The sequence below is a fragment of the Liolophura sinensis genome, chromosome 1 (assembly GCF_032854445.1).
Source record: "Liolophura sinensis isolate JHLJ2023 chromosome 1, CUHK_Ljap_v2, whole genome shotgun sequence".
Taxonomy (NCBI): domain Eukaryota; kingdom Metazoa; phylum Mollusca; class Polyplacophora; order Chitonida; family Chitonidae; genus Liolophura; species Liolophura sinensis.
The window spans coordinates 34944355-34966395 of record NC_088295.1 but is presented as its reverse complement, the minus strand read 5'-3'; the positions used below and the strand labels follow the sequence as shown (position 1 = coordinate 34966395).

At 39.5% G+C, this 22041-nt stretch overlaps 1 protein-coding gene across 1 annotated transcript; it reads right to left on the bottom strand.

Moving 5' to 3' along the window:
• Nucleotides 1-574: 574 nt before the first annotated feature.
• LOC135467541 (inhibitor of nuclear factor kappa-B kinase subunit alpha-like) lies at nucleotides 575-21984 on the bottom strand. Its single transcript, XM_064745316.1, has 20 exons — nucleotides 21859-21984; nucleotides 19394-19552; nucleotides 18872-19087; nucleotides 18328-18486; nucleotides 17625-17714; nucleotides 17038-17162; nucleotides 15236-15343; nucleotides 14240-14375; nucleotides 13818-14009; nucleotides 13160-13294; nucleotides 10703-10794; nucleotides 10296-10397; nucleotides 10034-10086; nucleotides 8076-8140; nucleotides 7586-7698; nucleotides 5930-5979; nucleotides 5253-5355; nucleotides 3871-4015; nucleotides 3376-3533; nucleotides 575-3081 (listed from the first exon to the last, which is right to left on the bottom strand). Exons 2-20 carry the CDS (start codon nucleotides 19487-19489, stop codon nucleotides 2973-2975), a joined length of 2247 nt encoding a protein of 748 aa, XP_064601386.1. The 5' UTR covers nucleotides 19490-19552; nucleotides 21859-21984; the 3' UTR covers nucleotides 575-2972.
• Nucleotides 21985-22041: the final 57 nt, after the last annotated feature.

Here is a 22041-nt window from a genome sequence, read left to right as displayed (position 1 = left end):
AGCTCAGCATAGCTATTGGCTCTTATAACCTGGGATCTCATGCAAAAAGCGATTGTAGGACAGTAATATTTATTTATTTATTTATTTATTTGATTGGTGTTTTCTGCTGTACTCAAGAATATTTCACTTATACGACGGTGGCCAGCATTATGGTGGGAGGAAACCAGGCTTTGCCTGGGGGAAACCCACGAGCATCCGCAGGTTGCTGACAGACCTTCCCACTTACGGCCAGAGAGGAAGTAAGCATGAGCTGGACTTGAACTCACAGCGACCGCATTGGTGAGAGGCTTCTGGGTCATTACGCTAGGCCCCTAGGACAGTAATAAAGTTGATTGTAACTATCATGTGTTGGAACATGTTGCCATTGCAGTTACAATCACTTTGTGCAAGTCGTCCCTGAGTGCCTACATATTATTTTTTATTTGCACGATACAGTACAATAAATATATTGACTATGGGTGTCCTTTTTTTCTTAACTTATTGTTTTATCTTGTTTACATTATTTATCTTCTATACAACACAATACATATTAATGTCTTAAACATGACATTAAACACAACTTATTCATTGAGTTATAAGTATATTTACTGATTCAGTTAGAATTTAAAACATACAGGTATACATATCATACAATATGCGCACTTATGCAAAACTAGTTGCAAAAAGCAGTAAAATAAAGCAAACTCTTCAAAGCTTGACATGGTACAAATGCGTGTGTGACTTCACACATCTAATGTGTATAGTACATGAAGACATAATGCGTGCAAGGGATTATGTGTTGGAGAGAAAGATTTGGGGGGGAGGGGGGATGTTATGATACAAAATTACAAATATCTTTCGAAATCTGCTGGAGAGAACAAATCAATCACTTAATACACTTAAATTTGTTTCATTTACAACTTTGTTTAGCTCATTACAGCTTTTGCATCATACTAAATGATATATCACACATTATACAAGTGTTACATTTTCTCATATAATAATAGTCACAGAGTGTGTGCACCATACAGCTCCAAGGTAACAGCTGGCCTGTCCTGGCTAATATGATTACTGCACATTTAAAGATCCTTAATATCCACACATTAGGCATGTACAAGGGGCTGTCCATAAAATACTTACTCTCAAAATCTGCGTTTCTTTCACAATACTCTGTTCATGACAATCCATGTTATACAATGCACAGAGGCATAGAAATTGTTGGTAGAATATGTGATACCGGTATTATCACATGTGTCTTATTATTTTAAATATATAAAGTCTTTGTTTCTGAAGAACCATACATCAATCAACGACCCCAACACCCTGAAACCCAGCCCAACCCTTTTCGCACCTTGTACATAACTGTACACACAAAACTCCCCTATGCAAATGTCACAAAATACTATTTTTGGCACTGAAACTTACAATTTTCAGTAGCAGAATATCATCCCATGTTCGAAGCAAACCTCAAAACACCTTTCTAAAATCAACAGAACTCTCAAAATCCGGAAAAAATGGGCAAGTTAGTCATGGACAAAATTTAGGGTCATTTAGGGTAATGAAATACAGCCTCAAATCAGTGGAAGTAGATGAATCCAGAACAGATCAATCTGAAATATCAGCTTAACAAATAAACCTTTCTTTCACTTCACCTTGAAGTTCAATACAAAAACATGTACCCTACATTTACCACTGTTAGCAAATGCAATACATGAAATCATTCATAAAATTCAATCAAACATGATAAAACAGTTGTACACACAGCTGCCTGCTGAGGAAATGAAGATATGCATAACACAAACAGTGACACTAACATCTATCTGCTCAGGTATATGCATAAAACATAAATCACAGCCTGAGCTCATCACACACATACTAACGTTTATACTGTAGAACACACCTGTGAGCAACTTCCTCAAGAACCAGGCAAAACCAGTCTTTCATGTTCTAATCAAATGTATTACAAAGTATATATACAGGTTTCCATTTAATAACACAAAGGAACATGACTGTACACTGGTATGCACGTATGATATAGGCTCATTTGAATTTCACAGATTTCTTCACAAAAATAAATAAATGCTGTGAGTTCAAGCCCGGCTCATGCTGGTTTCCTCTCCGGCCATATGTGGGAAGGTCTGCCTGTAACCTGTGCATGGTTGCTTGTTTCCACTGGGCTCTGCCCAGTTTCCTCCCACCAAAATGCTGGTCGCCATCATATAAGTGAATTATTGTTGAGTACGGCGTAAAACACCAATCAAGTAAGTAAATAAATAAAATGCAAAGTGTATTCCATGATTCCTTGCACCTGGTTGTGATTCTTGGTAAGTGTGTTCTGGAACTTTTCAGTATTATCACAGTAGCTGTCCCTATTTCACATAGAGGTATTACCAAGATCAATGACTGCTATACAAATCAAATCTGTACACCTTAAACTGCATTGTGGGATGGAACATCCCAGTTTAATAAACCATGTTGGGAGGGGATTCACAGTAAATATTTTCCATAAACTGTTCACCCAAGAAACCACATAACAAAGTTGAAACTTCATAACATCATGTCCATAATCTACACAGCTGAGAACGTGGCTCAGAAAAAATCCCTTTAAAATAGGTTTTTGATGATACCAAACCAGATTTAAAAATCACTGTTCACAGAAAGACTAAAATGGTTCCTGGCTCCTTAAGACACATTTCTCGGTAAAGCTCCGGAATTTCCAGTTTGAACAGTTGGAAACGATAGATGATGATTACCCCTGGCTTCAGCTCCTGTAATTAGGTGAACCAAGGTTTCCACAGTTCCTTTGAAGAATGAGACTTAACTTTTCAAGTTAAATGTCATATTGCATAAGATCTGTACTTAAAATAAATTGACCGATCGTCAAAAATGTTTGCAAACATAGGATAGTAGGTCCCAACAAGACTTTGAAAACATGTTTTCTTTTACTAGTGCGAACCCTCATGATGGGTGATGATGTTTTGATTGGCCCCTTTTCACTTGGTGTCACCAGATGATGGTCCAAGAAAGTCCCAGGTCATGTCATGCAAAGAGCTGACAAAACTATCATGTTCATGCAGAACATTGTCAAATAGGTTTGACAAGCTGAAAAAGAAAAGACACTTATAAGAAACCTATAAAACATAATCTTAACATTTTGTCAAACCATAAATCAATATAATGGTAAAGTATATTTATTTGTCCTAAAAGACCTAAATCTTTGTCAACATCCTCAGAAAAAGTAACCTGGCTGGACTCCTGAATCCGGTCAAATTGTCAGAAATTTATACATCAAAAGTCATTCAAAATCACAGGAATTTTTTCTCAGTTATTCTGATAAGTGTTCGAGTCATGTTTACTGTAATTACCATAGTCGTGGTGGTGTGCTAAGGTACTTACTGGGCCTGGGTCTGTTTATTGTCCTCAATGATTTTTAAGGATTCTAAACCACTAGAGCTGCTGTCTGACACGGCACTCTGAGGGGGAAGATTGGAGATGTCTCCTTTCAGCTCTTGTCTCAATACACTCGCTCCGGATTGGTTGTTCACTCCAGACAACTGCACAAATATACCCAAGAATCCACCAGTAGCAGGAATCAGTTCAAACTACTGACCCTATACACTTAAAAAACTTACAGTAATTTGAAATGATCAAACTATATGTTTGAAGGCAATACTAAAAGTTCTAAACTCAGTTTGGTATGTGCTGAATTATGTGGTCAGTAAAAACTGTTACTAATGTTCATATGTTTCTTGGATTGGGCAGGGTTCCATAAATCTATCTTGGAATATACCGACCAACTACCACAGCACCCATTAAATAGCTTTCTGAAACTGTACCCTGCAATGCAATACAACTACAACTAAATACTGTGCTTGATGAAAAAATACCTACTGCCTTCTTCACAAGATACCAGAGGTCATTCTGCCTCTGCTTCTGATTGGTTGTCAGCCTCTCAATGCTCTGCTTTATTTCATCACAACCAGCACTGATGTCTGGAAGGAGTTTCTTTATTTCAGCTTTACAGCTAGAGGCTTTCCTGAAAATAACAAGTGAGTTAAACACACCTTTCCTTTGCCATCTAAAGTGGGACATATCAAGCAAGTTGTAACAGCCGAATGTTTACATATAGCCAAAGAATTACAGATAGAGGCATTTCTAAAAACAATAAGAGAATAACTACAGTGTAGCAGCTAGCGGTCATTTGATCTGACAAAACACTTTTCATTGGCCAGATAAAGTGAGGTGCAGCTTGTTTCTGCACACCTTTGTGATGGCCACATGTCTACATAATACAGAAGAATATCTATTTTGCCACTGATGACAAAAGTTTATAAGGGCCTTTACTGGCTGTTTTAGCCTAAGCAATGCTCCCTTAACTTCAGGCCAGCCACAGATCCATGACGTTTCAGACTTAAGTCCACCTGTTGCTTGTTTGGATCCTTATGTGAGGAAGTTGCTTAGGTGACTAATGGACAGAGGTGGTTTACTCTGGGTGGTTTGTTGTCTTCCACCCATAAACCTGACTGCCAGTGTATGTAAGTGAAACATTCCCGCTCTCCCTGGTTGTGGCGTCATGGTCACAATAAGCTGTTGGCAATGCTGCTGTGGCCTTTTGTGCAGCCTAACCCTAGCATAAGGCCACATTGTCCTCCAATACGGTGTGCATTTCTGGCTGTCACATGTGGAAAAGTTCATTAGTGCTGTAACCCAAACACTGAGGTACCCCCCACCCATATAACTGACCACCATAGTATAACTGAAAAAGTTTTGACTATATTTATTTATTTATTTGATTGGTGTTTTACGCCGTACTCAAGAATATTTCACTTATACGACGGCGGCCAGCATTATGGTGGCGGGAAACCGGGCACAGCCCGGGGGAAACCCACAACCATCTGCAGGTTGCTAGCAGACCTTCCCACTTATGGCCGGAGAGGAAGCCAGCATGAGCTGGACTTGAACTCACAGCGACCGCATTGGTGAGAGACTCCTGGGTTATTACGCTGCGCTAGCGCGCTAACCGACTGAGCCACGGAGGCCCCCGTCTTGACTATAGCATTAAGCAACAATTAAATAAATAAGCAAATAAAATACAAGTAAAAGGGGCAGTATCTCAAAAAGTACTAAATGTATCCAGCACAGCAACACGAGGCAGGGGGTTCTCCTACAGGTGAGCTTTTAAACACCAAGTAAATGAACAAATTAGTGCTGTTAATGTTAGCCACACATGAGGAACCCTATATGGTTAGGATAATAATAGCATGCAGGCTTACCCCAGGTGTGTATAGAGGTCAGCCATTGCTTTGTGCCTGACCAGCACACACTTGTGGACGACATTGACCATGGGAGAGTGGTCACTCAATGTCCTCCTTTGCTCTGTGAACACATAGGTGACATAGGTTTAGTTTATATAGTTCACTAGCAGACTTATCTACTTTCATAATATTTTCAGTAATAGCAACACTGTCTCGCAGCTTTTTTATACATGCACGTGACAATATGGCAACCTCAGATGCCCTTCTGACAAATGATTTTCCATCAACTTGGGTTACCCAAATTAAGTATTCTAAAATATGTAAATATATAAATATGTAAAATATATGTACAAATGCAGTGATGTCTATTAAGACTGAGACAGTAAGGTAGTACTAATATATAACATGTAACTGGTAGTATAGACTGGTACTAAATTTACTAATCCTTTTTGGCTCTGGCACTTACTACATGATATGAGATTCATATGACAATTAAGACAATTCATTACTTGTTTAAAACTTTTTCACAGTGACACCCAAAGTTGTAATCTATGAAGTTCCAAATCGCATCTGAAAATCTTCCTAATTTCTTAAACACCTATGTCTGAGTGATAGCCTTCAGAATGATGCTACATGTAAACCTAGTCAACCTCATCCTCAAGGTCATGTACCAAACCACACAAAAAACCTGTTACCTTTGGTTGCTAATCTCAGATCCTGATATAGCTTCTCAGCCTTGGTTGTACTGAAAAACAAGGAAAACATTAATGTATGTTATAACAGTTTGATTAATAGAATCAACAGACAGATTAAACCGATCTGCTCATTTACAGGGCTTCAATGAGGACAGCAGGATTTTGACATTGTTGTATTGACGTCAAGATTCCTTTCCCAGCTCATCATGATAACATCACATTGAAGACAGAACTACATGTATGTTATAATAAAAACTAATACAATGTAACTTTGTGCAACAATCCATTTCTGACATAACAATGGGAACCCGTCAAATACCCGCACCAGAACCTCGATGTCATTTTATTGATGTCAAGTGTGCCTTTCCCAGGTTCATCATGATGACATCACATCAAAGATACTACAACGTTACAATAGAATCTGATACAGTGCAAAAAGTATAGACATTATGCTACAATCCATTCTTGATGTAACAATGGCTTAAGGTTCTGTTTCAAGCTAGCACCCCCTCACAGGATTCAAAAATATGCCACCTCCCCATTACAGCACTAGAGGCCAGTGAAGAACATGTTTCACACAAATGCCTCACAAGATGGACTTTGTGTATTGAGAATTTCCACAGCAGGTACATGTCAGCAGCTGGTTGGACAAAAGCTTTCATAATCCTAGTGCTGCTGCAACACTGGAATACCATGCTAAAGACAAAAAATATAAAGCCTCATCCAGTCAGTATACCGATACAAACCCATCCAATGCTTGACAAATTCCCTTGTGCTGAGCCTCATGTCCTGAAGATTACCAATTTTAAAGACCAAAATCTGATCTAACCCCTCAGCCAAAGCTGTGCTGTCGATTAAAAGAACAGACCACCTTAAAATAAAGTGTGCATCATCTAACAGGCCATCTGCACCAATTCCAAATTGGTCTTCAGAATTTTTTCCATATTTTTTCTACAGTGAATAAAATCCAAATAAAGAGAAAAGGACTTGCAATCTGTTTAGCAGCCAAAATATGAATCTGTGATGTTGTTGTCCTTCAGCTTGAGCAGTATGGAATGAGGACCTTATTAGCACTTCCGTTTCTCAGGAGGACGAAAGTAATTCTGTGTAATTTAGGGTGTGAAGTCTTTTTTCACTGCCAGCCTGCCATTTTTTGTGTACAGGTGCATGCTTGGCATTAAAAAGATGGAATCTGTCTAAGCTTTGGGCAGGTATGAGTTTTAATGATGAAAGCTTGAAGTTCTGGGTGAGAGGCCACAAGGAGACAGGTGATGAGACTGTGAGTGATGTCACTTAGGCATTGCAAGGCACTCTTCCCAGCTGCTGGCATGGAAATGTCCAGATTTTGACAGCCAACCTATGTCAAGATTTTTATGGCTGCTTTCTCACAGGCTGGGACAGGTATTCACCAAAGTTTACTGGTCAAGGAATGTTTGGGACTGAGCTACAGCACTAAATATTAACATTGTCGCCTATGGAAAATTAAGGTCCATGTCCCAAATGTCTTCTATAGAATTTCAATGTTCATTTTATGCCAAATTTTTTTGAAATATTTGGAAATCCATATTGGAATCTGCATGAAATGGCCTTTCAGACAATGCTTACTTTATTTAAAGTTGAACTTTTCCTTTAACAAATGAATCTCTAGATACTCACAGTTCTTCTAAAACATCAGTTTGTTTTGATTTTGCAAAAGGGCTTTTGTGCAACTCAACAATTTTGGTCTGTAAAGCTCGAGCCTGCTCATCAAGTTCAGTCATACGCCAACTCTGAAAACACATAATAGGTAGCACTCTTTATCAGAAATTAACCAAAATCAATGGTTATTCGAGCTGTTCAAAGCAATAAAAAGCTGAAAGTATATTTTTTCCTGTCATGTTTTTCAAGCTTTCAAACTGCATGTACCTCTTCATCTTTAAAATGAAGACTCATTTTCACATTTAATGATCAGTCATTACTATAGTACTGTACTATGTAACTAAATCTAATGTTGTTAAATGTGTGCAAGTCCATGTCATGCAGCTGCAAATGGTGGCCGCTTACACAACTTTGTCAACTTGAAGTTAAGTCTTAAAGTGCTGCATAAATATGAGCCTATAGTGATGTAGATAAATATAGTGAATAGGTATTCTAATCTGTCACTCACAAGCTCCTTTATCTGCTTCAAATCTTCACCCATCTTCTTCCACTTCGCATACATGGAACTTGATGCTATTAGTGGACAAAATAATATGATGTTCACATTTTTATCACAGTCGCTGATAATCAGTCTTGACAAGTTAAACAAAATCAAAACAGTGAGAACATGATGGGCCACATTCATAAAGGTGTTTTAAGGGGCATGCACTTAAAATAAGCTTACCTTTTACACAGAGCTAAAACACAATTGTGACAGCTAATTGACCAGGTGGTAAAAGAGGAGCTCAGATGATCAGACATTTAGCTGTGGGAGGATGGCTTTGGGATAAATGCCATGTGACATTTTTCCATATTCCACTATGATGTAATACATCAACAATAACTATATAAATTTATTTACATATTTGATTGATGTTTGATGCCATAGTCAAGTAATTATATAAATACTAAGAGCATAGCAGTCACAAAAGTTTTATGTTTGGGGTTAGCAATTCATGTGAAGTCAAATCCTGCTTTTAAACGTGATTTACCACCAAGTCAAATGGAAAATCAGCAGCAACTGTGTGTATTTCAACCTTTGGTCAATATTAAGTCAAAAGACTGTTTCGCTTTACATGAACTATATATGGTCAGACTCTGAATGACAGCACATAGTACTTTCATAGTCAGACACTATGGTGACCATAATCATCACCAGAGATTAAACTTTCACTTTTTTATTTAGATGTGAGTGTTTGAAGTTTAGTCATGCGTTTTCTAATCACATTTAATAAACTGCTGATTAGTAAGTTTAAGTAGGCGCTGACTGCATGTTTGGTACTTTTACATGCATGTTAGTTTTAAAACACCTTTATGAATTTGGCCCAACATGTTCAAGGAATTTAATCATATTAATGAAAGCATCCACATATCTAAGTGATACACTGAATGTTCTTTTATAAAAGACATCTATTCATCATCAAGAATAACCTTTAAATCCGAACTTTTCAAAATACAATTTCCTTGACTTTTAAATCTGAAAGAAGAAAAAACAGCAAAATTCCAAAAACTCTCAAGCATTCTTAAAACACTGACAGTGATCTTCAGTGCCAAGTATTCAAAGAATGCCGCTGTAAAGCGATGATTGGATGTAACTTTGGCACAGAGCATATTCCCAGAAATAACTAAAACCTGAAACTAATATAACATAATGACATAACTAATATCACATTATATTAGTCCCAGCTAAAACTTTATATAACTGTCCCGCTATCCTTGACCAAGTTCATAAGACATTTAACAGCATCCAAATTTTGACAGAAACGAAAGAACACAAAGCAGATCTGATCTAGTTTTGTGCTACATGACCCCATTCATTTATTTATTTATTTATTTGATTGGTGTTTTACACCGTATTCAAGAATATTTCACTTATACGACGACAGCCAGCATTATGGTGGCGGGAAACTGGGCACAGCCGGGGGGAAACCCACGACCATCAGCAGGTTGCTGGCAGACCTTCCCACATCCGGCCGAAAAGGAAGCCAGCATGAGCTGGACTTGAACTCACAGCGACCGCATTAGTGAGAGACTCCTGGGTCATTACGCTTCGCTAGCGCGCTAACCGACTGAGCAACCTCATTCAGATTAACCTATAAACAGTTCAAGTGTGACAGCCTTGGCTTATGTTTATTTCATTTATTTGATTGGTGTTTTACGCTGTTCTCAAGAATATTTCACTTATACGACGGCAGCCAGCATTATGGTGGGTGGAAACCGGGCAGAGCCCGGGGGAACCCACGACCATCCGCAGGTTGCTGCAGACCTTCCCACATACGACAGGAAAGGAAGACAGCATGAGCTGAACTTGAACTCACAGCAACCGCATTGGTGAGAGACTCCTGGGTCATTATGCTGCACTAGCATTCTAACCAACTGAGCCACGGAGGCCCCGCCTTGGCTTATATAGAAAATTGCAGAACTCACTGATGCCTCCAGAAGCTGCCTGATCATTGTATCGCTGGATGTCATGTTGTAAGCTGAAAACAGTAGTAGGGTGTTAAAAGTTTACAATTTTTTTTTCAATTATTTGTGTGAGATCTGGGATTCTTCACCTCCCCAAAATTCAATTCAACAGTTGATATTCCAAATTCTTTCTTACATGTATAAGTATGTCAGAGATGCTTAAATCTTTTACTAGCATGTGTAGCTGTAATCTATTTAAAAAGACTTAAGGCACACAGCTTACCTCATTCTGAAGAAATCTCCCTTGGCCTGTAGTTGACCAATATCCTGCATCATCTCTGTCTTCTTCTGAAGAAACTTGGTGTTTACACGCAAAACATCCAAACTGGTAAAACACAGAAGTGCTATTGTATAATATGGTCTTCACACATAGACTGTTCAAACTGCACAGAGACAAAGGTCAGTATAGAAGATGGCATTCCCACACAGAGTGTACAAAATGGACAGAGAGACAAAGGTCACTGTAGAACATGGCTTTCACACGCAGAATGTACAAAATGGACAGACAGACAAAGGTCAGTGTAGACCATGGCTTTCACACACAGAATGTACACAATGGACAGACAGACAAAGGTCACATCCAAGCTGTACAAACTGAGAGAGAGAGGTCAGTGTAGAACATGGACTTACATGGCTGCTCTTTGGGCTAGTATCAAGGTCTTTAGGTCAGTCACTTGTTCCTGGCAAAAACAGACAGACTCTGCCCAGGCTCTACGTTGCTCCTGTCAAACAATTTCAAACATAACCTCTGAAAATTTAAAATTAACACAATTATCAAAAGGTTATGTTTAATTTAACACGACAAAGCAAATCAGCCTTTATACATCCTTTAAAATATTAAATTCTCAAAACCAAGCAATAATACAAAGCATAGCTTAAGTCAGGCTTACCTGGTATGGCAGTAGTGTGTTAGGCTCCTTGATGATGTTCTGTACTATCAGTGGGTCATACTTACTTGGTATGGCAGTAGTGTGTTAGGCCCATTGATGATGTTCTGTACCATCAGTGGGTCAGATTTACCTGGTATGGCAGTAGTGTACTAGGCTCCTTGATGACGTTCTGTACTATCAGTGGGTCATACTTACCTGGTATGGCAGTAGTGTGTTAGGCCCATTGATGATGTTCTGCACCATCAGTGGGTCAGATTTACCTGGTTTGGCAGTAGTGTGTTAGGCTCCTTGATGACGTTCTGCACCATCAGTGGGTCAGATTTCCCTGGTATGTGGGCTCCTTGATGATGCTGTGCATCATCAGTGTGTCATACTTACCTGGTATGGCAGTAGTGTGTTAGGCCCATTGATGATGTTCTGTACTATCAGTGGTCATACTTACCTGGTATGGCAGTAGTGTGTTAGGCCTTTTCATGATGTTCTGCACCATCAGTGGGTCAGATTTACCTGGTATGGCAGTAGTGTGTTAGGCTCCTTGATGATGTTCTGCATCATCAGTGGGTCAGATTTACCTGGTATGGCAGTAGTGTGTTAAGCCCCTTGATGATGTTCTGCACCATCAGTGGGTCATACTTACCTGGTATGGCAGTAGTGTGTTAGGCTCCTTGATGATGTTCTGCATCATCAGTGGGTCATACTTACCTGGTATGGCAGTAGTGTGTTAGGCCCATTGATGATGTTCTGCACCATCAGTGGGTCAGATTTACCTGGTATGGCAGTAGTGTGTTAGGCTCCTTGATGATGTTCTGCATCATCAGTGGGTCATACTTACCTGGTATGGCAGTAGTGTGTTAGGCTCCTTGATGATGTTTTGTACCATCTGTGGGTCAGATTTACCTGGTATGGCAGTAGTGTGTTAGGCTCCTTGATGATGTTCTGCATCATCAGTGGGTCAGATTTACCTGGTATGGCAGTAGTGTGTTAGGCTCCTTGATGATGTCCTGTACTATCAGTGGGTCATACTTACCTGGTATGGCAGTAGTGTGTTAGGCCTCTTCATGATGTTCTGCACCATCAGTGGGTCAGATTTACCTGGTATGGCAGTAGTGTGTTAGGCTCCTTGATGATGTTCTGCACCATCAGTGGGTCATACTTACCTGGTATGGCAGTGGTGTGTTAGGCGCCTTGATGATGTTGTACATCATCAGTGGGTCATACTTACCTGGTATGGCAGTAGTGTGTTAGGCTCCTTGATGATGTTTTGTACCATCAGTGGGTCATACTTACCTGGTATGGCAGTAGTGTGTTAGGCTCCTTGATGATGTTCTGCACCATCAGTGGGTCAGATTTACCTGGTATGGCAGTAGTGTGTTAGGCTCCTTGATGATGTTTTGTACCATCAGTGGGTCATACTTACCTGGTATGGCAGTAGTGTGTTAGGCTCCTTGATGATGTTCTGCACCATCAGTGGGTCATACTTACCTGGTATGGCAGTAGTGTGTTAGGCTCCTTGATGATGTTTTGTACCATCAGTGGGTCATACTTACCTGGTATGGCAGTAGTATGTTAGGATCCTTGATGATGTTCTGCACCATCAGTGGGTCATACTTACTTGGTATGGCAGTAGTGTGTTAGGCTCCTTGATGATGTTTTGTACCATCAGTGGGTCATACTTACCTGGTATGGCAGTGGTGTGTTAGGCGCCTTGATGATGTTGTGCATCATCAGTGGGTCATACTTACCTGGTATGGCAGTAGTGTGTTAGGCTCCTTGATGATGTTTTGTACCATCAGTGGGTCATACTTACCTGGTATGGCAGTAGTGTGTTAGGCTCCTTGATGGTGTTCTGCATCATCAGTGGGTCAGATTTACCTGGTATGGCAGTAGTGTGTTAGGCTCCTTGATGATGTTCTGTACTATCAGTGGGTCATACTTACCTGGTATGGCAGTAGTGTGTTAGGCCCATTGATGATGTTCTGTACCATCAGTGGGTCAGATTTACCTGGTATGGCAGTAGTGTGTTAGGCTCCTTGATGATGTTCTGCACCATCAGTGGGTCAGATTTACCTGGTATGGCAGTAGTGTGTTAGGCCCATTGATGATGTTCTGTACCATCAGTGGGTCAGATTTACCTGGTATGGCAGTAGTGTGTTAGGCTCCTTGATGATGTTCTGCACCATCAGTGGGTCAGATTTACCTGGTATGGCAGTAGTGTGTTAGGCTCCCTGATGATGTTCTGTACCATCAGTGGGATAGGTTTGGCCTGTTTGTCATTGTTATTGATTACTGAAGTGGATTTCCTGAACAGAAACACAATCCAATCCTCTTCTCCCTGAAACCAAGGGAAATTTGGCAAAGAAGGAAAAAAATTAAACCAGGAGATAAAGACATGATGAATGTAACCTAATACAAGATAATTCTGTTTTACCAATAAATTCACAAAAGAAAATAAAACATAGCTGCATGTTGAGTATATCCTGCCCGCCCGCAGCACTGAATACTACCTTATTTGTTAACATTTACAGAGCAACCAACATGATTGGCTAATATTTACAGAGCCACCAACCTGGTATGCTAATATTTACTTAGCAGACAATCATGACACTCCTTGTAATTAGTATGTGGTGTTCCATGAAGTTTAATAGTCTATAGAATCGATGATGAGTGGCTGACAGTGGAAAGGTGTGTGTCTGGGGTATTAAGACCTGCAGCTATGGTCACACTTGAATAAATGTACAGTACCTAAAATTTAGCTTTGACAATTTCATATCCCATTAAATTCTCTGTAAGAATTTGATAAAAGTCAAATAAATTTTGAAACCAGTATTTTATGGCAATCTTTGCCTCGCACTTACAGGTTTAGACCAGCACTGTGCAGCTGGCTTCTCAGGGTCTGGAGTAATGCCACTAGCTAACAAAATCTCCTGTTCCTCCACAGGAATTTTTGTTTCCTCACTAAGGATTCGCTGAAGTTCCTGAAGTGTCTGCTTCTCCACTACTGGGTAAGACATCATCTGATTGGCCGAGACATTCAGCACATGGACTATCTGCAAACCAGAAGGTAATTAATATGCAAATAAAGCTAACAGATGTCAATGTTTGAAGGAAACTTGGCATGTAAGTGTTTAAAGTATAAGCAACATTTATGATATCAAAAAGATGATAAAAGTGAGCTTTCCTTTTGATTTTGGAAGTATAAACAATATGACTGAGTATTATGTAACAAAGAACAATGTCAAAAAATACTTTCATCACTGTAGACAAATTGGTACTTTACCTTCATTTCCAACAAGTTGTCCAGCAAGACAAAACAGTTAGGGCGTCTCTGATCTGGATCTATACCTCCACCCCTTGCTTTGGGGTCCCAGTATAGCATCATTCTTAACCACTGCTCAAAATACACCTGGAGAGTTCTGCAAATATACACCAGCTATAACACTGTTCATACATGTAAAAATACTGTTCATATTGGTACAGATACTGTTCATACAAGATCATACAAGTAAGATAGCTCAAATAGGTGATATGTGGTCCAATCAAATGAGATATGTTTTATATGAGAAATATGATTCATACAGGTGAAGATTCACAGGTGCGATAAGGTTCACAAATGAGGTATGATTCACACAAATGAGGTATGATTCACAGTTTAGACATGGGCAATACTGGTGAGGTATGCTTCACACAGATGAGGTATGCTTCACATAGATGAGGTATGCTTCACACAGATGAGGTATGCTTCACATAGATGAGGTATGCTTCACACAGATGAGGTATGATTCACAGCTTAGACATTGGCCATACTGGTGAGGTATGATTCACAGGTGAGATATAGTTTATAGGCGGAATAAGATTCCCAGGTGAGATACATACAGGAAAGGAACAATTTAAATATGAGATTGGGACAAATTATAAATGTATCTGTGAAAAAATGCTGTGAATAAATCTTAATTGTTTAGTGATTTTTGCATGTAGGTGGTGTTTGCTATCTGCTTACTTAGTTAAGGTAGTGCAGATGACCCACAGACAGTCATGCCATACAGGTGGAAGAAAAATGGTCTTTAACAAAAATTAATAAGCTATTATTCTAGCAATGCTGTGACGTTAATTCTTGAGTTAATGATTCACCATGTTTCTGCTAGACAATAAAACAGAAGAAACAGTGTATAATGGTGGTAAAACAAACACTGCCATGTATGTATGATTGGTTCACTAGGGCAAACTTTCCAATTTTGGTGATTAATCTGTAGCTAACGATGTCCTCTGTACATACCTGCACAGATGGTTTGGGGTGGGGAGTTTCTGAGAGAACCTGACTTTCCCAGTGGAGTCTAAAATGGCACAAATGTCATCGACTTTCTTCTGGCACACCTCCCTATGCCTGGAAAAATGTTTAAAATGTGCTCAATATATTATACACAATGGGATATAGTGTATGATGTGTACATATGAAAATGACTCCTTAGCAACTGTCCCCATAAGTCATTTGAATTCGTTTGGGGTTTTTTTCTCTCGCCTTGAATGAGGCTTTCAATGTGAGTATACGCAAGATACAAATTCAAATAAACAACTACAACAGTGGTTCCAGTCATGAAACCTTTCAAATAGAAAGCTCGGGTTTCAGACTTACATATTTTCACAATATTCCCCGAGTCTATCCATACCCGATATACAGGCCTAAGAATGTGGTTGGACACATATGCCACAAACTCATACAGGCCTAGGCTACACTGTACAAGTATGTATGCCGGCACATACCAGGTCCTGCATGTTTCGTTCTATAACTATATTGTGTTATGGGTGTTTGTCCAAATCTGTGCTTGACATTTAATAAAGAATATTTAAATCATTTAATGTGAACTGTATGTTATATCCAGCCTTGGCACTCAGGTGTGACCGGGCCGTCATGCAGGTGTTGAGGATTCCTGCTGACCAAGTGATTAAAAGTTTTAATTGTCATATAACCAGGTGTTTTGATGAAACAACATGTGCATGTTTCCTTATTTCACAGCAGGTAATTCTTCATCCGCAAGTATAAGTAGGCCTACCAGCCAGCATAAAGATAATTACAGAAAGCTGCTTAAAAATCTCTGCAGGATACATACAAGCTGTCATCTTCAGCTTTTGTCTGAATTCTCAAATAATATTTTAATCCCGCATTTTATGTTCGTTATCTGCTAACAGCTTCTAAAGTAAATACCTGTACCAGTTGTCACTCAGTCTGATGTACATGTAATCCATATATACACTGTATAGTTTGTGTCGCTATTGTTCAACTGAACAGTCTGTCAGGAAAATAGTTCACTTCAATCCCGAGTTGAGGCTTTCAAGGGATGGGAGAAGAGGTAATGCATTTACCAGAAATGGGCTGCACTCCACGTCATACTGCATCATTTGTATCTTCGAGCATACCTTTCGGATAATTTAGTATATATTAACCCACATATGGATTATTCAGTTATCCACAATTCTATATTTACAGCAGATATCATTAGGATACGCAGTGATGTTGTCTCAGAAATTGAGGGATACCTTCCAGAACCTCACATCTAACAGGGATGCAGGTGCCACATGAAATGTGCGTGGTTTGTGTATGATGGACGAGAGTTATGCTCACATTTTCCTCTACAGACTTCAAGCGAGTTCTGGTGGGGAATCTGGGAATCAGGAAATGGAGCCTTTAATCTTTTCAGTTAGGTGGAACTGCTCCAACGAAAACGTATTCTTATACTAATTTTGTATTTAATATGTCAACATGTCGTGTAGAAAAGATTTACATGGTTAATACAGCTGGGCTGTATCCTGACAGTTCTGATCAGTGAAGCGTGTCGTTGTTGTAGTTGACATTCCCTGCTGAGCTAGCATTCCTACTTTAGCCAGGCCTGCTCCCTCTTCGGTTGTTTCCAATAATCAGTTCCAACGAAAAATAGAAACGAACTCAACACTCATCATTTGAGTGTTCGTTCATTTCATCTGTTTCAACCGAACCTGAAGCAAACGATTTATGGGCAGGGTCCCTTAACACATAGGCAAATCACCAGAGGTGAACAAAACTATCTATACAGGTAAACTCACCAGAGTACAGGAGCCATGGAAGGCAAGAATGGCCTAATGCCTGTGATACACTCAAACACCACCGTCCCAAATGACCAGTAATCAACAGTGCAGGTGTATTTCTGACTAGCAAATAATTCAGGGGCCTAAAACAGAGCAGGTTAAAAAGTGTTCACAGTGCTGTCACAAGTTTGTGATATCAAAAAGAAATTTACTATATTTCTTCTGATAAATATGCACACAATGGAATCCTCAAACATCTGACAGCAGGACTTTGACGCCATTTTACTGATGTCAAATATTCCTTTCCCAGTACATTGCAATGATTTCACATTAAAAACAGAACGATGTTATAACAGAAACTGATAAATTAAATGTAACACTGTGGACATTGCATGATAATCAATGACACTAGAGCCACTTCAACGCATAAAACATATGCCACCTCCACTAAGCCATATTTTTCCATAAACTTTATGCTTTTTATTCACTAAACCTTTTTCAAACCAGAAACTTCTAAAACCAAATAATTTCCAACAAAACACTTTTGCAAAAAAGGTTACAGTGGCAATACCTTTTCACAGTTATAACACACACATCTGTCTTACCAAGTACTGAAGAGTTCCGACAAAGGAGGTACAAACACTCCCTTGGTCAAGCTCTTTGGCATATCCAAGATCAATCAACTTGTAGACAATCTGATAAACACAAAGAGACATATAATGATACTATGGGATTAAACTGTCCAAAGGTTACATTTACAGTCTTCATAATGACTTATTTTAAAAAGGTTGTTGCATGTGATGCATGTATCATTCTCAAGTACCTTACACTACATGAATTTACAAAAGCCCCCATATAAACTGTCCCAACAATTTATCTCTTCGGTGTGAGTTACTTACATACAATTTCAAAAGCCTTTACACAGAGTGCACAAGGCACAACTGTCATGACAATATATCTCTTCACTGTAGGGTAAAGGTACTTGCACTACATGCACTTTAAACACTAACTAAGAGTAAGCCACAATGGTCATGACAATGTACCTCTTCAGTTTTTGGGCTATGACTGTTATAATTCCTCACATTTGCAAATGCTACACAGAGCACACCTCAGAACAAGAAGGTCATGAACAAAGACCCGTGTAACTCTGCCAGCACTCTTCATTCCACACAGGCAATTCAAGCTAACTTTTTCTTGCGCTGACGATGAATTTTGCAAAGAGCTCCTATTAACCACATAAAAGAATCACACTGGATGAAAAGATAGTCTTTTGACACAGGTAATATAGGTAGCAGCACCAGGACATACCCTATCCTCTATGTTCTGCAGGACAATGTTCTCCGGCTTAAGATCCCTGTGAATGATGCGCTTGCCATGGAGGTACTCGATGGCCCGTGCTACGTCCCGTGCCAGGAAGCGTACCTGTAATTCTGGCAAACCACAGCAATGTTCTGGCCGATTCAACACCTGGAAACGAGTAGCATTTTATACCATGAAAACACTTGTACTGTCATCTGAATGCATGATGATCTTTCAGCTTGGTTCAATCACAATTTAAAAATTTATATATATTTTAAATTTAAATAATATAAAAGACGTTTGACATAAATCAGCATTTCACATCTTCTGACAATTGGTTATAAAATATCATTTTACCTCTATTTAAAGTTGAGGCAAAATAGGAAGTTGAACATGCTAGTGTGGAACTGGCTTTATAGGCACATCCATTTATACGGAACACACAAGAATTCTGCTTTGAAACCAGGAGGCTTTGCCAGGAGCATCAGACCCTGGTTTAACACCACACTACTATCTTGTTATAGCATGTCTGAACTTGAGCTTGCATACCCACCTTACGCAGATCACCACCTGAGCAGTATTCCATGGCCAGCAGAGGCAGTGAATCCTTGCCCACATCAAGGGGTGGGGGAACATCCCTGACGGCGATCACATTGGGGTGATCAAGTCGCTTCATGATGGTGATCTCCTGCTCCCATCTCTGACGATGCTTCGCATTCATCTCATTCTGAAGCCTGCAGCGCTTCAGAGCGATACGTTCATCACTCTCCTGCACAAAGTATATGTGCAGCTGATTAACTAAGTAAGCAGATAGCAAACAACTGGGATTTTAATTATTAATTTTCATTTATTGTTTTGATCCAAAATACAAAATACTTGCATTTCATTCTAACATTTTGTTGATTTTTGGGGAGAATGTGAGGGGGTGGGGTGGGGGTGGGGGGCTTTTGTCTCAAAGTTGTTTATTAAACATTCAGTGGCATGGACAGAAAATATTTACAATCCAGTAATAATCATCACAGATTACTTCTGATCTTTGACTTGCTATTCATGAAGTTACATCTTGCATTTGTACCTGATTTTCCCACAGGGTGACAGTTCCAAACCCGCCTGATCCCAATATGTGTCTCTCCACCCATCCCCCCCGGGGCGCTGACCCCTGACTTGTCATCTTGGATAAAACCACCACTCCTCTAGTACAAGCAGATGACACAGTGTACCACCATCTCTAATCCTACAGAAAAGAAGTAACAGTTACATGTATATTACTGGTGTCCAATGTTAGTTCATACAATGAACAGAATTTCAACCAATTAGAAAACAAACTTACCAACTGTTCACTTGTATTTATTTATTATTTGGATTTACAGCTTACACTACCATTATAGGTATAATCCAATCTCGCTATATCTAAGTGGCAACCACTGTCTAAACTAATGATACTTCCAGGTTGCTGATAGCTAGTTGCGGAGTGAGGTAACTATCAATGAGGAACGCATTTGCGACAGTTACAGTGTGAAACAGCCCCTATGTGTTGGATTGAGGGTAAGGAACATTTAAAACTGTTCACCCATAGCCTAAATGAAAAGGGTCTATGGCAATCATGTTTGTTCATGAAAAATAATCACATTTTCCAAGCCTATACAATAGCAGTTGGTGAGCCTGCCTTCATCATGCTGCCTTAACAAGACTGACCTTGAGGCCATCATCAGCCTAATTGCAGACAGATGTTTGGCCGAATCCAAGGATTATCCCCCTTGAATGGCATTATCAATCATGTCAATGGCCATGTCTGTTTGTCACGAAGACAAACGGACATTGATTTATTTATTTATTTATTTATTTGATTGGTGTTTTACACCATACTTAAGAATATTTCACTTATACAACAGCGGTCAGCATTGTGGTTGGAGGAAACCAGGCAGAGCCTGGTGCAATCTCACAACCAGAAATTGATTGATGTTATGTAAGTTTTAATGTGCGTGTGAACAGCTGTTTACACTGTAACTCTCGCAACTGTGATACTCGATGAGAGTTATCCCACTCTGCAAAATATAGTTGACAGGTTGGTGTTTGACAGATGTATATACAATACGGTATTTTACACCTGAAGTATGGTATACACATTACATATATGGACCATAATTATTTCGGTGATAATTAACTTCAAATCCTGGATATAAGCTAATTATAAACTAGTGTAGCCCAATTATTGTTTCAGAGGTCTCACAAGTTCACACAGATATCAGCAAGACAGCTAGGTGGAAACTCTCGCAGCTAAAAGACGTGATTTTACGTTAGGTGTCAATGGCGCCATCAAGTCAGCAGACAGATGTGTATTCAATCTGGCAACTACTGTAAAAAAATCGTTTTTTTTAGTTTGCGAGAGCTTCCACCTGTCTTGCTGATCTCTCCCTTGCAAGAACCCTAAAACACCAATTGGGCTTATTGTAGCCCGAGACATCGGTCTAAGGATGGCTTATGTAGGCTGAAACGTGGGGACTGCTGCCCACCCTTAGCCCGAGAATTATGGGACCTGATTCGGGTATAATGCTTACAAAGAGCTACTCTCTCGTTCCATTCCGATGCATGTCCGTTAGATTCCTCCTGAATACATATATAGCACAGCAATTCTGAAAGCTAAAATATTTATGCATATTTTGCCACAATTGCTACTTGCCCTTACATCACCATTCTCTTGTAAATCTTAGCCGAAGTCGAAAATAGGCTCATATTTTGCAGGTCACCGCGCACTGCCATGTGCGTGATTCTGCTCCAAAGCCTTAAGATTGCAAATTGCAAATTCGTCCCTTGGCAGTAACATGGCTTTTTGTCTGCCAGATGATCAAAACATAGAGACGTGTGAAAGGTCAACCACGCATGAGCGTAGAGCAACAACCCAGTTTATTAGGTCACGATGTCGACATGGCATGTGAGCGAAAGTCACAACTGTGAATTATCTTGGATTTGCCTTAAAGGCTACAGAATGTAGCAAAACTTGGGACAGGAACAGAGAATGTCTTGGTCCTGGTGAACATAACTGATTGGAGTTTTGCCCGGTAAATGTATGTTTTGGTTTGGATATGACATCTTGGTGAACATAACTGATTGGAGTTTTTGCCCGGTAAATGCATGTTTTGGTTCATTTTGCACAGATTTTTGTGATGCAGAGTTTAATTCTATGCAGTAAGCTGTTTTTAAATACCACTATTTTAACCTGGAAGACTCCTCGGCTCTGATCTACGCCTAACCCCATATTAAAAGATCATAGCTGAGATTCTTGGTTAGGCTTATTGGTAATATTAACATTCAAGTGATCAGTGAAAAAAAAAATTCGTACAACTTGAAAAATCTGCATGCATGACGATATTAAACTGAACTAGATAAGTCCAGATGAATGTAAATATCCGCCTCTGTACAGCAACAACAACAACAGTGCGCACTTCATAGATTATAAGATATCAAGTGAAACTATAGTGACAACTGTTCCGCGCCAGAAGTAAGACCAGCAAACCTCATGGAAACACGATATATATTTACCTGAAACAAAGTATATCACTGTCTCATTGTTTCCTCATAACAGGACAGAAATTTAGAGCTGACATACGCGGTTGAAGTTCATGCACGGCGAGGTCCTACTCTTCACGACGTTGTCGTTCCTGGTTCACAGGGTTTTGCCATTCAGCTATTTTTAGCACTTTGCGTCACGGTGGGGATTCCCGC

Bases quoted from the DNA above. Each gene is read 5' to 3' on its own strand.
- LOC135467541 (XM_064745316.1), bottom strand. From the start codon at position 19,489: ATGACAAGTCAGGGGTCAGCGCCCCGGGGGGGATGGGTGGAGAGACAC. The intron at 19,088-19,393 runs GTACAAATGCAA...TACTTTGTGCAG, and splicing joins TCACCCTGTGGGAAAATCAG to GAGAGTGATGAACGTATCGC. The intron at 10,795-13,159 runs GTAAATCTGACC...ATTGTTTGACAG, and splicing joins ACACACTACTGCCATACCAG to GAGCAACGTAGAGCCTGGGC.